At 39.4% G+C, this 17,670-nt stretch overlaps 1 protein-coding gene across 1 annotated transcript in view; it reads left to right on the top strand.

The window, feature by feature from the left end:
• The window catches only part of CDC42SE2 (CDC42 small effector 2), a 32,680-nt gene extending 20,494 nt beyond the window's left edge, over nucleotides 1-12,186 (top strand). The window contains exons 2-4 of the mRNA XM_012657643.1: nucleotides 4,951-5,052; nucleotides 9,312-9,426; nucleotides 9,832-12,186. Of these exons, the coding sequence (XP_012513097.1) occupies nucleotides 4,951-5,052; nucleotides 9,312-9,410 (201 nt within the window). The 3' untranslated portion in view covers nucleotides 9,411-9,426; nucleotides 9,832-12,186. The remainder of the gene's footprint in view (nucleotides 1-4,950; nucleotides 5,053-9,311; nucleotides 9,427-9,831) is intronic.
• Nucleotides 12,187-17,670: the final 5,484 nt, after the last annotated feature.

Raw genomic sequence — 17,670 nt, 5'->3', positions numbered from 1 at the left:
CAGCTCCTTGCAGTCCTCTCCCGTGTCTTCCGCTCCTCTACTCCGCAGACGCAGTGCTCTGCCGAGCCGTTGGCTTCATGGTAGCGAATCCAGTGAATGTATTTCCGTCTTTAATGACCTCTCATCCCCTTTCATCTGTGTTGCCTGCTCCCTCCTTGGTACTTCCAGTCTCACTCCTGATTTTCCTACTAACCTCCAGGCTGTTTCTTTTTGGCCTCTTTTGATGGCTTATTCTCCTCCACCCAACCTCAAATGTAGAGTTCCTCACTCACTTTTTCTCTAGGAAATCTCATTAACTGGGCTTTGTTATGCTGGTAACTCTGAATCTCTTACCTCCAGTTTAGCTTCTTTCAGAACCCAGTGAGTTGCACATACTCTACTCACATCTGAAGTGTACATGGTTCTTTTCTCTGAGACAGCGTCTTGCTCTGTGGCCCACCCTCAGAGCAGTGGCATCATCATAGCTCACTGCAGCCTCTAACTCCTGGGCTCAAGTGATTCTACTGCATCAGCCTACAGGCGCACACCACCGTGCCTGACTAATTTTTTTTTATATTCTGTAGAGGCGGGGGTCTCACTGTTGCTCAGGCTGGTCTTGAACTCCTGGCCTCAAGTGATCCTCCTTCCTCTGCCTCCCAGAGAGCTGGGATTACAGGGGTGAGCCACCGTGTCCGGACATTGCATATTTCTTAACTCCCACCTCTCTCTCAATTACCAAATCCAGCCAACAACCCATCCACTGTACACCTGTTGAATCTACCACTTCTCCTCTCTATTAGTTGAATCCAGGTAACCCCTTTCACCAACATTACTGTAATAACTTCTCCTGTTGGCTTTTCGGAGTCTGTTTTCTACCTTTAGGTATCGTGGAGTAGACTTTCGAAACCATGTGATTGCATCATTCATCTGCTTCAAAAGCCTTTCAGTTATTTCCCCTTGATCTTCAGAGGACACACACTTCAGTCCTTCACACCCTGTGTGATCTGGGTCTTGCTTATCTGAATATTTTCCTCTGCGGTCCCTGCTCCTTTGCTGTGCTTCAGCAACACAGTCCTTTCAGTTCCTGCAGCAGCTGTGTTCCTTCCAGCCTTAGAGGAGGAGGAATTGAGAGCTGCTGCTTTCATCTCTAAAAAGGTTAGATTAGATGGCATGAAGAAACCTTCCAGCACTAAATTCTGACTCTCAATCAGTAAAGTCGAAGTTGAAAAATATTCACTATTTTCAGATTTATTTTATAAATTGGTTAACCAGTGTGGTAGAAGTAAGCTGAAGTCACCCATCCTTTGTTTTTCAGTGTGAGAGTAGCCAGTTTAGTTACCTGCTTTTCAATATCCTCCCTTAATAATCAGAATGTTTGCTGTGTTATTGTTTGTGAGTGTGTGTCAACATCCTCTTTCGCAAGCATATCCATTCCTTCTTTCAGGAAACATTCCTGGGTGAGGTAGGTGGTGGTCTGCGTGCACCATGGTGACTTTTCTCCCCAAATACAGTCCTGCAGTAACTCGACTGCTAGATTAAATCACTCAATGTGGAGTCGAGGTGCAAGGGGCGCCTTCAGCCAAGCACCAGACACACCTTCCGGAGGAAACGATGCAGATTCAGAAATGTATGGAGTTGCTTTTGCATGTTTGCAGGGCAAGGGGTGATCAAGATGCCCAGTGGTCTGAAACTAGGTCTCATTCTCTGACGTGTGTCAGTTCCCTCACTGCCTGAGAGGGCCGTCTGGGCAGCCACGTGGCTCTCTGCACGTCAGGAGCAGTTGTCCTTGTAAGTTGATGGTACAAGGCCTTGGGGAAAGTCTGTAGTCCTACAGATGTGGAACTTAACTGCTGTTCTTTTTCCTCAGCTGGAGACATCTGCCCTTTTCTGTTCTTATCTGGAGGGTTCCAAGAACCTCTACCCTTTAGTGAAGGGGCTTACTAGGGAAGAAACCCCAATGATTCGTTCTGCCCACATGCTGAGAAAATTTATATCCTCTGATGGTGAAGATATATTTGGATTTGCCTGGACAAACAGCTTCCTAACAGGGCAAATTTAATGGAAATATAACACTTTATTATCAAGAAAGAAAAGAGGCACAGAACTAGTGTCTTCTTTCCCTACTTTAATCGTAAGAAAGAGAAGCTAGCATTGTTTCTTAAGGGTCATTTAGGGAATCATGCTTTATCTTCCCAAATGAGAATAGTATGAAGAGAAGTATGTTGAATGAGGTGGTTGGAAATCGATAAACTGAGTCTGGGGAAAGGATGAGAAATGGAGTGGAAGAGACGAGTGCGTTCCTGGCACAGGGCACCCAGGTCAGAGGGTGGCTGTGGGTGTGACGTCTGCGGTTGAGGCACCTCTCAGAGCACCCGAGGCAGCAAATGCTGGAAAAAGGTAGCAGCAAACCAATGTGTTGTGTTAGGAAACAGAAAAATTTTAAAAACATAGACAAAGGATCTGGACCCTGTTTTGGCTTTACTGATACCATTTTAGCCTGAAAGTTTTGTATGATCCTGTGGAGCAGGGCTCCAAAAGACAGACTGAATTTCTTACCAGCTCTTCAAGAAAGGGGGCGACGTAACTAAATTTAGAGAAATAAAGAAATGAGAGTATTTTGCTCCCTAGTGGTAGTAGACTGTACAGTCAAGCATTTTTGGGCAACATGTGAAAACCTGTAATACAAATTCTCAAAGAGATTAAAAAGTATTGCAGTGACATAACAAAGAGCTCTTGAAAAATAACCATGATGGATAAATAAAAGTGTGTGGTTACTACAGAAAAATTTACTGATTGAGAAACTACTATTTGCCGGCCAAATCTAGTCTGCCGCCTGTTTTTGTAAATAAATTTTTACCAGAACATAGATAGCTGCACTCCCTCGTGCGTTGTTGATAGCTGCTTTCCTGCTGCGGTGGCAGAGTTCAGTCAGAGCTGTGAGGGACACTGTATTGGCGTTCACGCTTAAAATACTTACCGTCTGGCCCTTAAGAAAAAAATTGTGGACTTCTGAAGAGGTTTAAGTGGAGTGATTTTGCAATGCAGTGAAATTATAAAGAGAAATAAAAATAATAGATGAAAACATAAGAAACATTTAAGATTAAACATACACATACACACGTTCAGGTGTCCACATAGCAGGAATTACAGAAATAGCAAAAAGGGAGCAATCTCAAAGAGGTAATAGAAGAAAACTTTTCTAAGATACAGCAAACCAGTATTCAGATAGAGATGACCATGTGCTATGCAGAATTACTGGAAGGAAAACCCAACAAACTTGGAGAAAGTCCAATGTCATCGCTGAACTCTGAGGATAAAGAACATAAATATTTCAGAGTAAAAGCATCAGGCTTCTTTTTGGCTTCTAATTTGGGAAAATAAAAGCTAGAGGGCAGTAAAACAATGTATACAGACTTCTGAAATATATGCGTGAACTACTTTTGTGGTTTTACAGAAAATCATGTTCTGTTCCTGAGGACCTGACATGTGGCACTGTTGTGATAAAATTTTAGGATTTATTAGGATCGTGCCAACATTTCAATAGATGTGGATGTTAACATACTATGTTCAAAGGTAGCCTAATCCCACCAGTTTATAACTTGGCTTGGTTTTGAGGGAAGTTGCAATTTCAGGAGCAGTACACTATTCAGAAGGAAAGTCAACTGGGACAAGCAGAGCTGATAGAGGGTACTAACCAAGCTGTGCAAGTATCTCTCCCAATTAGATTACAGTATCTAAGGATCCATGGAAAACTTGGGACTGATCTAAGATAAGCTCTGTCTCTGGAAAAATCTCAGATGATCAGTAAAACACTGCAATAGAGTAAGGAAATATCTCTAATGAGGTGGAAGGGCACATTGGTGGGAGCAAGGACATTAGTTGGTGGCTAAATTTATTGGGAAACAGGATCTAGCACCCTGTAAGAAGTGGCTGTCAAAAATTAGGAAGAGTCAATAAGACCCAGCCTAGTTGAGTTTATACAGGGTTTTGTTCCCAGCCAGAACAGACCAGAAGACAGAGTAGACTAGAACCAAATCCATCAATCCCTCTAACCCCTGCCAGCTGGATGACAGATTCATTCCAGCATGGAAAGGTAATTGGGTATAATCTAAGTCTGCGGTCCACAACCCCCAGTCTGTGGCTGTTAGGGACCAGGCGAGCGAGCCAAGCTTCCTCTGTATTTAGAGCTGTTCCCTACCGCTCACCTGCCTGCATGGACTCTACCTCCTGTCAGGTCAGCAGCAGCAGCAGATTCTCACAGGAGCATAAACTGCGTGTGAGAGGGATCTAGGTTGCATGCTCCTTGTGAGAATCCAATGCCTGATGACCTGAGGTGGAGCTGAGGTGGTGTTGCTGGCGCTGCGGAGCAGCTGCAAACACAGATTATCATTAGCAGAGAGGTCTGACTGCACAGTAGATGTGATGCGCTCGGATCATCCTGAAACCACCCCCCCACTGCACCCGTCGTGGAAAATTGTCTTCTGTGAAAGTGGCCCCTAGTGCCAAAAATGTTGGGGACCACAGATCGAATTAATGACCATCAAAATATAGTAAATTTGTTGATGAATGCTAGAAAGTAATACTTAAAATCAGAGCATTGTGCTCAGATCACACTGTGTTCTCTGCTAACAATAATGGTGACTGATAATTTTACAGTTGTCTCATTTTTTCAAAAAGACTAAAACTTAAATGGTTATTATGCAGATATGTGGATGGCCAAAGCTAGACCAAATAGCCTATTAATTTCTAATAACCTATTATTTTGCTTTACTAATCATTTTTTTGGTGCATATATTTCTTTTGGGGATTTCATCATAAGAGGTAACTGTGGTAGTATAAAAGTTAGGCATTTTTATGTCCTAGGCAAATATATTATTAAACAAAGTAATTCATTAATAGTATATAAACCCATTAGAATAAGTTTTTTGATAATAAGATCATTTTACCAACACATCGTTCCCCATATTTTAGAAAAGGCGACGACGGATTGACCGAAGCATGATTGGAGAGCCTACAAACTTCGTACACACGGCTCACGTAGGATCAGGAGACCTCTTCAGCGGAATGAACTCAGTAAGTATGTGGGTCGGAACATGCAGATAGGTATGTGAAAGCTGTGTAATAAGTACATACATTTTTAATAACACTGTGCTAAATTATTTTGTAGACAGTGACTATGAATGTATAATGTGAGCATAGAAGGGAGAGGAAAATTATGAAAGTTAATCCTCATCTCATTTGCCAAGTATTTGTTTCTGTTTCTTGTACTAAACTCTTCGTAGCTGCCATATTCTTGAGTAAATACTTTGACACTTTAAAGGATTTGAGTTCAGGACGGAGGTTAACATCCTATTGATTATCATGCTTCCATCAAAGAGACTTGGAGATCAGCCTTTTATTAATAATATTTAATTTCTTTGGTTCTCTTAAGTTCACTTAATTGACTTTTGCAAACATTTTTCTTGCATTTACTTTAAGAAGTGTTAGACTTTACCTGATACTAGAATATTTGTGATTTATTTGTTTACTCTAAATTTTTGTGCACTAAACAGAGGAGTGAAATTTGCACATACCCCTTTAGGGCAAGGCAGCAAAAATTTCTGTCATATTTGGCAGTAAGATGGGAAGAACCACAAATAAGAAAAATCTATTTGTTGTCTCTTAGAGAGGTCTCAGTGAATTTCAGAATAGACTTCAGATTTACCTTTTATTCCTTGATTTTTCTCTAAGAGAAAACCAGAATGCATTATAGAAGAAGAGATATCAAATAAGAGTTCTTATCAGGGCTCTGCCTCACTGGCCTTTCAGCAAGCCCCTAAGTGTCAAGGGCCTCTTTCCCTGATGCTTAAACAAGTGTCTAGATGATGCCTAACGTGTTCAAAACCAGGAAGTCAATTCAGATTTTTATAAACACAAAATCATGATCCATTGTATACTGACTTACTAGACAGCATTAGCAAAAGACTTAACAAGAGAACAGAGACTTTTAAAATAGGTGGATGGTTATCCTGGATACAGCCACATCTGCCACTTCAGTTACTAGGTGAGCAAAGGAATGACATTTGTAGCTTCCTGGAAAGGAAATAGCTTGTTTGTTTTAAATCTGTAGGAAAAGTACTTTGTTTCACTTGACTGCTTTTGTGGAAGTGCAAGAGGTGTCATGTTGTCAAAACAGAGTCAGTTGCTTTGTTTCGTGCATCAACATGGAGTGAAAAAACTAAATGGGACACTTGTTACTTTTACTAATATGGTTACTATAATATATAAAAATAGAATGACTTCAAATTTATTATATAATGATAAATTTTAATTTCTTTCTCATCAACTGATGTCATCATCTTTGCCACTTCAGATTTTTTAAAAAATCCAACTGTGTAGGAAAAATTAAATTTTAGTTTGTGTTGTTTGTTAACCTTTTAACTCTTTTTTATGCACATTTTAGAATTTCCTTTAAGATTCCTCCCTGGCATTTTATCTCAGTGGAGCCTGTCATGGGGATACCCAACTCTTGTGCTTGCTGTAGGTTCAGGCAGAACTTCAGGACTGTACTTTGCAGGGCTTCCCTGTCTGCCTCTTCAACGTAATGCAGGATTAGGGTGGGGCCTCAGCTATTGTCAAAGTTGTATCCTGCATTCTCCAGGCAGCCTCCACTGCTCCAAAGTGCACTTTTTATGAAGCATTTCAGCTTTAGAACCAAATGTGTTTCCCAAAGATTTTTGGTAGTCATTTCACATGTGAGTTTCTTGTCTCTAAAGCACTGCTCAGCATCCAGCCCTCACAGAGCACTGCGTTCTTGCTGTTAGGAAGGGTGTGGTTCAGTTAGTAGTAAGTATCCTGAAAGTATCACTGGTAGTTCTAACTTGATAAGCCTGACTCTGTGAGAGAAATTATGTTCTGTGCAGTAACAGTGTGAATAAGACAAAAATGTAAATAGATGTGGTATTAATCCAAAAAAATACTGTCTCAAGTTTGTCCTAAGAACTGAGCAACTGGAATTAGGAGCATGGCTTGATGCATGTGAAACAGCCTTGCCTGAACTGTGTTACTGAGTGGTCAAATGACTCGTAATTTCTTTCTTCCTCTAAATATATTGTTCTTTCCAAGACTATCTTTTATACTAACTTATTGCCAGAAAAGATTTGTGACCCTTTCAATAATAATTGTTGTATGTCACAGCAACAAACTCAGTCTCAACACTGAAAGGTCACTTATTATGCAATCCGAACCTTTTAGTTTGAAATTGAAGAATTGACTTTTGTAGGAAAAATACTTTTTTTCTTAATTAGAATCTACATGGCATTATAAATGACCAGTGTAAAAACATAATGATACTGTTTTTTAAATAAGCCTAAAATATCTATAAACGCTAACATGGCATGTTAGGTGGAAAATTATTTGGTATCAGGGCTGAAATCACGTTTGTGCTGCATAAATGTGATGTTATTTACCATGAAGGGGCAGTTAATGACTTTGAACTGGTATCATATGGCAGGGAATGGCCTCCTCAGACTGTATTAACTGAGCAAGTTTACTAAAAAAAAAAAAAAAATCTATAGATTGCAGTTTCTTTTTCATGTACTCTTACCTAAAGTAGTCATTTGGTTAATGTAATATAGATTATTATAGTCACATCTTATTATATGAAACTGTTGGAATAAGTTGTTCCACATAAGTAAATTTTCCAGATCAGTAAAAATGTACCCATTTAAGAGCCAAACATATTTACTGATCAGTAAAAATGTACCCATTTAAGAGCCAAACATATTTTCTCATTTAGACCCTTTTGATGTAAGTAAACTATGCATTTTACATTTTGCTATTCTCTTCTATTATAATATATATTTAAACCTGCCTAACTCCAAAAATGACTTGGCCAAGTCTTGTTCCTTTATTTAAACATACAGTATTTAATATATTGACTCATCATCACCAGTGAGAAAGCACCTCACTTGTGCTTTGTGTTACCATGTGTGCTCAGTGTCTGGTAAGTAGATTACTAAACGGCTGGTGCCCCATTCGCCTCTCCCCCCTCCAGATCGTGGAAGTGTGAAGGGCCTTTGATACCCTAACACTGCAGGCCCTGGGCCAGTACTGGTCTGGCAGGAGGGTAGCAGTGGGGGGAATGAACAAAGCTTCATCTGTATTCACAGCCGCTCCCCATCACTCAGATCACCGCGTAAGCTCCACCTCCTGTCAGATCAGCGGCAGCGTTAGATTCTCACAGGAGCCCAGCCCTACTGCAAACTGCGCATGCGGGGGATCTAGGTCGCACGCTCCTCGTGAGAATCTAATGCCTTGATGAGCCGAGGCAGTGATGCCAGCTCTGCAGAGCAGCTGCAAATACAGATTATCATCAGCAGAGAGGTTTGACTGCACAGTAAATGTAATGAGCTTAAATCGTCCCGAAACCATCCCCCTACCCCCAGTCCATGGAAAAATTGTCTTCCATGAAACTGGTCTCTGGTGCCAAAAAGGTTGGGGACCTCTGTGCTAGCAGAACTGCCAGTGCTCGGACTCTCTTCACGGTAAGACCCATCACCTCCAGAATCTTCTTATTGCTGATGTTCCTCCTACCAGTTTAGCCTGACTCTGATTCTTTGCTTCCATACTGCTGCTAACTTCTACGACCCAAGATGGGAATAATAATGATACACTAAAAGTACTTCACAGTTTGCAAATGACTTTATGTGCTGTTGTTTGAGCAAAAAGTAAAAAAAATTCCAGCATATATATATATATCTCACAATCTATGAGGAAACAGCCCTGTAATATGGTTAGGAGCGATTATCATCTTAACCACTTTACAGATAAGAAGCCTGATATTCAGAGGAGATAAATAGTTCACCCAGTTACAATATTAACAAGTAAACTGTGAGTACACTCTGGATTGTTGGACTTTTTTTTACTTAATATTAAGTCTGCAAATTTTACCATAGACTTTTATCATTGGCTGGTCCAGTTTCATTCATTTTTATTTTCTAAGTAATTGAGGTGATCATATATGTGAGGTATCTGTAAATTAAGATGTTTGAGATTGAGGAACAGAAAGCTGAGTTGGTCTGTATCTTTTTGACTGTTCTTGAAATGTTACGAGTACCTTGTCAATTATAAAACCGACTTTTAGTAACTGGGAAGTAGAGAAAGGGGGAAGCAGGAGTTGTTGTAAAAAATGTTTCAATTACTAGCCTCACCATTTGCCCTCATAACCAGAAAATTTTGTTTAAGCCTATAAAAAAAATAACATTTTTTTCAATGAAAAAAAGCAGCCCAGCTAAAATGTTGGGAAAAGAATCACTTAGTTCATTTTGTTGTGTTCCGTTTTTGTGTTTCAGGTTAGCTCCATTCAGAACCAGATGCAGTCCAAGGGAGGCTACGGCGGTGGAATGTCTGCCAATGTGCAGATGCAGCTTGTGGACACGAAGGCAGGATAACCCCATCCCCTCTCCAGTGAGTGCCTCAGACCCGGGGCCTCAAGGCCAACAAATAGCTGACACCATAGTTAATTAGTTCTTGGGGTTAAAAATATATATATAGTTTGTTCTCTTAATTGTAAGCTTACTGGGAAAGTCAAAATTACTTTATTCAGCTAGGTGCAGTTACTGCTTTTTGAATACTTTGGGGAAGGGGCTTTGCCTGAGATTCTGGTGACAAGATGCTGCTTTTGTTTCCTTTAAACAAGCGTGAAATTACTGAGTATTGATACAGTATGTAATCTCATGAGTAATTAAGTAATTTTAGAGTTAACACTTTAACAATCTTCCGTTATAAACTTTTCAGATAAAAAGACTACTTTTAAAAAGGATGAACCCTTAGAGTATAAAAATAATTTGAATTTTTCTTTTGGTTTTATAGGTCATTGTGAATTTCTATATTTCCTCTATCCACTATTCTATAATTTTTTTTGTCTTGTGATTGTGGTTTCTTTTAATTATAAAAAAAGAAGTGTGATGGCATCTGTTCACCCTCCTGTGATTACTCCAGTGACACTTCACTGTTCTGCTCTGAAGAAGATACTGTCAGACGAACCCTGCGTTTCCTCAGCGCATGCCTCGGACTCACGGACAGAGTTCTCTGGATGGTAGCTTGAATATCTGTATGGATCTGATCTTTGCATGATTTTTTTTGTAAATGCTAAAACCATTTTGCAATTTTTTTTTTGATTTTAAATGTTTTTCTATTCACCGCCAACTGTCTGCCTTTTATTAGGAAAGACCTGCTATTATTTGTTAACTTACCACCATTTATGTATATATTGGAAGGTATGAGACCCACAAGCACAATGATCATTTTTGTTTGTTTTTGAAACTGCAGCAGAATAGATTATCTGCATGCTTTATGAAGTTGTTTTGATGGGAGCCCATGGGATGCCAGAGATGAAAATTTCTTTGCTGCCCTGGGCTGCTGCTGCTATTAGATACAGAACGTTTAGCTGTGGCACCAAGGCACATTGTCTTCACAGAGAAAGGTAACTTGTAGCTTATTCTGGTCTGTTTGACTAGAATTGCAATAAAAAGAAAAGCTTGCATTCATTCTGTTGTAAATGTTCAGTATATTTATTTTGAGAGCAAGGACCTGTGATTGTAACAGGGGTGGTTGCGTAACACTCTTCTCCAGTCTGATTCTGAGCATCTTCATCTTACTAGCTGTTCGTTCACCTGTGTACTTACTTGTTTTTATTTTATATTTAATATTATGGTATCCAGTTTTTTCCAGTAGCATTTGTTGGACTTCTGGCCTGTACTGTCCCCACAGACCGCCAGAGTCACTGGCCTTTCTGTATTTAGGGGCATGGATGTTGCCAAGAGCAACATGCTGACCTGGCTAAATTGTTGCCAGTGGAAAAACCACCCCCATGGTGAGTCTTTATGGTCGTGGTGAGAAGCCTTTGCTCAGGTTCCAGTGCATGTTTATCCTCCACAAATTTTGTGTATTCATATATTTTTGTAAAGGTTTCTTCTTCCCTCTTAAACTGTAGTGTTAAGCCAGAGTCAGTGGTTTGTGTTCTCATTAAAATGTTTAAATCCTATGTCTAATTCAGGCCTTTCTAGCTACATTTGGTAAGATCAACATTTCATGCAACAAATGGGGCTTACTTGAAAACTTAGAGAGCTATAGGGAATTAGGTAATTAAAGGAACAGTGATCATTTTCTCTTTTGCTTTCATTTTTACCTTAGTCCCAAGTTCTGTGAAACAGGTAACTGAATAAATGGTAGGTTTAGGAAGGCAAAACACGAAAGCCCTTCTCTCCCAATGTTTTTGAATTTCATTTAGCCAGTCAGGTGGGGCACCTTGTATTTTGCAATTTTGAACCTTCATCTGTCCCAAGCCCAGAGAGAATCTGTCAAGGAAAAACAAATAGGCAATTTACAGTTTGTTTAACTTGCTGTGTGCAAGCTCTTTCTTCAAAAGACAGATTTTCTTGCATTGTCAGCACTGATGCTATTTAATTTACTTCTGTTTTGACTATTTAAATTAGTACAGTTTTCTATTTGTCATATAACTCCTGGAACTACAATACAGGGAACCATGGTCCCTTTTTCCCGTCTTTCCTGCTGCTCCAAGGACAGCAAGTATTGGAGGCTTCTCTGCAGCAAGCTGGGCTTTTTAGCCTGTGACTATTCTACAGGCACAGTTAACTGTGCCATGTACAAGAACACGTGCCAGTGGTGCCTGGGAAAGTGCCAGAAAAGTCAAGAAAATTACAAAAAAAGTTGAGGTGTGAAGGGGGGGAGGTCATTTGTTCCCCATAGCAATGTATCATTTTTAAATTGAAGCTAATTAAATAAATAAATAGGATTTTACTGCTCAAAATTCATTATACTGAATACTTTGCTGAAATATATGCTAAGCAAGGGAAGGCGAATGAAGATTTACTCACACGGATTCTGTTAGCAGTGATCTGCAAGAGGTACTTTCCCACGGTGTGGGCGCGAACTGGTGCCAATAAGCAGAGTGGAAATGTTGACGCTGGGCCCAGCATTTCCAGTGCAGCACCATCTCAGTGGGCCTTTAAAAATACTTTACTTTGTGAGTACATTAGCTTTCGTTATTAAATTATAGCAGTTTCATTATAGAGAACAAGTTTGCCTTGATTTTAGTTAAAATGACTTCTGCTGAGCACCAAGATAAAATTGACTTATTTTTATAATGTAAGTGTACTTTTTTTGTACATTGTGTTCATCCTTGAATAAAGTGAGTTCAGTGTTGGCTTGTAGATATTAAAAATAAAGTATTGATTTTGATTCAATAAATGTCTTCTTTCAATCCTGGTTGGTTTTTCCTTTCTAGGAATTATTATTTACCAGAATTCACTTACAGCACCTTTTTTGCATTCTTGTATTTTCATTTATGACTACTATCATGCAAAAACAATTTTATCACTTTTGACTTTAATCTTGAACTCCACAATTTAAATTATAAATTAACAAATGACTAGTCAGAATGAAACTTAAATAGGACTTGCTGTTCACTAGAGATAAGTATTTTCAAATATCTAATTTTCCATACTGAAGCATCTTGTCCTTACAGTATGTATAGGATTTAAATAATTAAAATGAAATAAAATTAGGAATTCTGTTCCTCATAACGAGCCACATTTGAAGTGCTTAGTAGCATCATGTAGCTGTGAGGATGGTGGTTCCCCATAGGGGTGACTTTGCTCCCCAAACACAGACTGGTTTGATCTAAAATGTCAAAGTGCCACAGCTGACCTTCGCTTAAGACAAAGATCCACGTGTGTGTCTCATCCCGTCAGAGACACGTCACTGCATAGCTAGTTAGGGTTAGCTGTATCCTGAGAATTGCCACACAACATTCTAAAAATAGAAAAGTCATTAAGAAAAATATTTAGGTATTTGGAAAAGTTTTGGTAACTTTTGTCCTCATGTCCAAAGACTCCAAAAGGAAATTGGCCTAAAATGAAGTTCTTTGCAAAATAAAATTCTGACAATCCAACAAAACATCTCAATTATGAAGACAAGACACTGATTTTGGTATATCAGGAGCTCTACTTTGACCTCATGTTTTAAAAAGACATGCATATGTTGAAAGGTAACCACTAAAAAAATACCAGAGACATAGTCTGGGAGTTGCTACAACTTGTGAAAATGTAAAAATTCTATGGCCTCTGCTTAAAGTATACTATTAGCAGACTTCAAAGTATTGAAATTTCACTTTGTATTAATATTTATATTCTCTATCCAGAATGGTCCAGTAAGAGAATTGAAACCATTAAATGACTCATCTTACTCTGTTTATATTTTGGTATCTTTATGATGCTTCCCAGACTATGAGGGTTGTTTGTTTTAATACTTTCTCTCACACACATGCAACCTCTCGGCTCATTTTGACCCCTGCCCTCATCCTCTCAGTGCTTATCATCTTAATGGTTTTCTAGCTGCCCTGCCTCTGATGCCCAGAAGAAAAATCTTTGTGTTTTCTGAGCAAAAAAATGACTCCCTGAATAAGGCGGCCCCCAGTGTGTGATCTGGAACCTCACAAGTGCTCAGCTTGGTGATCTTAGTGTTGAAGAAAGTTCACTTTCATCTCATTAAGTGGTATTAATATTAGCAGAAAAGTAAAGACAATGCTTCATTCTAGCCCCTAAATTTTCTCTTCTGTAAATCCAGTTCTAGAGCTCATTAGAGTTTTTACAACTCATTTAAGTCATGGGTTCAGCAGCTTTCGACAGGTACATGCCACTGAGAGTCTGCCTTGAGGGCCCAGGAAAGATTGTACGGTTTTGGTTTTCTCCTTTAAAGAGGCAGCAAGGAAGACACTTTTTTCAAAATCATCAGAACCTCCCCTGGTTACCTTTTTCTTAAGATTGCTTGTTTTCTACACATACTCATCTGTCGTATGTCCGTGTGCTTTTCAAAGACGTTGGCCTGGCTGAGTCCTTGCCATGGACCAGCTCTGGGCCACACACTCCCACGGGGCTTCATCCGCTGAGTGCAGCATCCTCAGTCAGTGTCAGAAAGCATTTTAGTGGCTGTTTTCTAGATTTAAAAACAAGTGTTTCATTTTGCAGAAATACTGCAAAGGAGGCAACAATCCCTCTACTACTTTCTCTTGGCAAAGTCACCCACGTTCTGAATTCCAAATGGGGTGATTTTAAGTTGAACCCCTTTGCAATGTCCCATAATGTCTATTTTGTACCATTAACATTTTCCACAAGTGTCATAGGTTTTGCTTACCTCCGGTTCTTGCTGCCTGGACAGGTCCAGGGGATGAGTGACTGGGTCGTCTCTGTGTAAATGCAGCCACGTCTGACCTGCGCACAACAGAGCGAAGGCCGTGGGCCGTCTGGGCCAGTGGGGTCAGGATTGGGGACTGCTGCAAACCAGGAAGAGGCACAAGTCGTCCTTCCTCCCTCCCTCTTTTCAGTCTGGTATTCTTGAAGAAAACTAGTGTCATCAGACAGACCTTTTAGAAAAAAATCATCCTGGTGAGTAATGAGGGATGATGATTAACAGTTCTACAAAAAGAAAGCAAGGAAAATGTTCTGAAGAGGAGAAGGATAGCAAAGATCTCTTCATTTGTTATGTTTTGAAACTTGAAAATGGTTTTTACATTTATACTTTCTCCACAGCCCTCAATGGACCTTTTGTTCTGGAGACTCTGAGGATTCCCACATTTCTGAGCAGCAGCTCCGTGGTCTGTACTTGTGGGAGAGATTGTTCCGAACTAGAATTCTGTCTACGGCCGTACTCTCAATGAAGTGAGACGGCAAAACACAGATGATTAGACCAGCAGTGAATCAAAACTTTACTTTCCACGCACCCTTCCCGAAGACTCCGCAAGAACCAAGCCCCGTGCACGTTCCTGACCCATAAATAAGCATGATAAATGGTTGGTTTCATGCCACTAAATTTTGGGTTGATTTGTTACTCAGTCATAGTAACTGGGACAACATATTAACAGAATAAAGGAGGGGAAAAAAACCCAAAATTGTATCTCAATAGATGCAGGAAAAGCATTTAACAGTTCAACACTTATTCATGATTAAAAAGTTTTAGCAAACTAGGAATAGAAGGGAACTTTCTTAATCTGACAAGAGTTAATAGATAAAATTTACAGCAAGCAGTGTATTTATTGGTGCAATGCTGACAATTTTCCCCTATCACCACTTCTATTCAGCATTATATTTAAAGTTGTAGCCAATAAAAAATAAGAGGTCTAAGAATTAAAAAGGAAGAACTAGAACTATCTTTAGCTGCAGGTTACATGTGTATATAGGAAATCTAAAATAATTATTATTAGGATTAAGTGTGCTTGGTAAGGCTGCTGAATGCTAGATTAACATTAAAAATCAATTTCATTTATATTAATACTTGTAAGGACTAAATTAAAAACTGAAATTTATGATAGCATCGAATACATCAAACACTTAAACCTTACATAAAAAGTATGAAAGGCCTTAAACCAAAACAATATAACAAAGCAACACAAAATCTAAATAAAGGAAGGAATATACCAGGTTCACAGATGAGAGGACTAAACTTCATGAAGATGTATGTCAATTTCCTTCAATTTGATACATGAACTCAAGAAAATCCCAATCAAAATTGGAACTGTGTTTATGTGTAGGTGGACGTGTCTGTAAGTTGGTCAGCTGGTTGTAAAATTTATTTGGAAATGAATGATATAAGAATATCAGAAAAGTACAGGGGTCAGAGAACTTTCTCACTCAGATATCAGTATATATTGTAATACTAGAGTAATTAAGACAGGGTGCTACTGGGGAATGGAGAAACAGGCTGATAACACAGAATACAAGAACCCAGAAATAAGTATTACGTGGACACTAGATTTACAGCAAAGATGGCACAGAAGTGCAGTAGAAAAAAAGCCTTATCTTTTCAATAAATGGTACAGGAACAATCTGTAGGGAGACGTATAAAATCTGACGCCTACCTCACAGCACACACAAAAATCTATTCCCGATGTGTTCTGTGCTAAATATAAAAGGCAAAGCATTTCAGTATTTAGAAGGTAATACAGAATACATTCACAACCTTAGAGTTGGGAAAGACTTCTAAAATAAAACACACCAAAAAAACACTAACCATAAAAGAAAAAATAAATCTCTAGTTTAAAGTTACGAACTTCTCTTCATCGAGAGACACCATTAAGTGTACGACAAAGCAAGCCAGAGGGGGAGAAGATGTTTGCCATAGGTATAACTGACAAAGGAGTCATATCCAGAACATGTAAAGAACACCCACAAAATCAATGAGAAAAAAAAACATACTTAAAAAGGCATTTCATAAAAGAAGCAATCAAATGGTCCACACGAGTATGAAAAGTTCAACCCAACTAATAATCAGGGAAATGCAAACTGAAACCGCAATAAAACGTCATTACACACCCGCCAAAATGGCCAAAGTTAAAAAGACTGAAAATACCAACTGGTCAGAACCGATGAGCAGATGCAGGGCGGGGTCTTTGGAATATTCAGTTTTTCAGTGTATGTTAAAATTGATTGGTTTTTACGCATATTACCTGCTTTTCATTCCCGTTCAGAGTTGGACCGTTTGTATTTCTGGTACATTTCCCTTGGGGTCCCTGGAAAAAAGCAACAGTCACTGAGTATTCCAAATCCCACGCCCAAATTCGCAAGCACCGTGTGCATTAGGAATTAACCGCGGCCACACTGTCCGTTCACTTTGACCCAAAGATTATCCGACTAGAATCCAAAATTCTGACATTTCTGGCTCGGACATACTTGCATTTCGTCACCTCTGTGAAGGACGATTCTCCCCCAGCATTTCACCACCAGACGCATCTGGAAGGACGCTGGGGAATGACCTTCTCTCCCCTTCGCCCCACGGCGCCCCCTGGTGGCCGCAGTGCGTGCTCGCCGCGGCTCCCCCGTCCGGACCGTTTCCTCCCGGAGTTTCCTCCCGGGACCGTCCCCGCCACGCGGCGCAGGGGACACCTGCCACCTGCCGCCGCCGCCAACTCCAGACCGCGCGGCGTCCTCCCCGCACGTTCACTGACAGTCTTCCCCTGTTGAGGTTCTGCTTTAAGTTTTTGCCCATTTTTCTGTTGAGTGTTATTTTTCTTTTGGTGTATGGACTTTATACATGCTGGATGCCTGTCCTTTGAAGGTTATGTGAATTAAAAATGTATTTTCCAACTCTATGGCCCCTTTGTTCTTATAAATGGTATTTTTTGGTGAATATGTTTTTAATTTTAATATAGTCAAATACAGCAACCATTTCTTTTATTAGAGTTATCTGTGTTTCTTGTATCTTATTTGAGAAATACTTACCACTCCTGAGATTTTGTTACGTAATTTCCGTGTTACTTCTTCTGTCAGTGTTTGGTAGAAATTACCAGTAAAGCCATCCAGGTCTGTAATTTTCTTTGTGGAAAAGCTTTTAAATTACAGATTCAATTTCTTTAATAGTTACCGGACTACTAAATTTTCTTTCTTGTTATGGTTCTGGCATTTTTTCTGTATGAATCTGCTTGTTTCATCTACATTTCAGTTATTGAAAGTATCTTAACACAATCACAATGATTCTTTTCATTCCTGACATTGGTTAGTTCTGGCATTTTTCTTTTTACTTGATAATTCACACCAAGAGTTTACTACACATTTTATGTCTTTTCAAAGAACCAATTTATTGCTTTTTCTTTGCAAATTATATATTTCATTAATTTCTGCTTTTACTTCCTTCCAT

Source organism: Propithecus coquereli, unplaced genomic scaffold (assembly GCF_000956105.1).
Source record: "Propithecus coquereli isolate 6110/MARCELLA unplaced genomic scaffold, Pcoq_1.0 Scaffold553, whole genome shotgun sequence".
NCBI lineage: Eukaryota > Metazoa > Chordata > Mammalia > Primates > Indriidae > Propithecus > Propithecus coquereli.
This window is presented reverse-complemented; position numbering and strand designations above follow the sequence as displayed.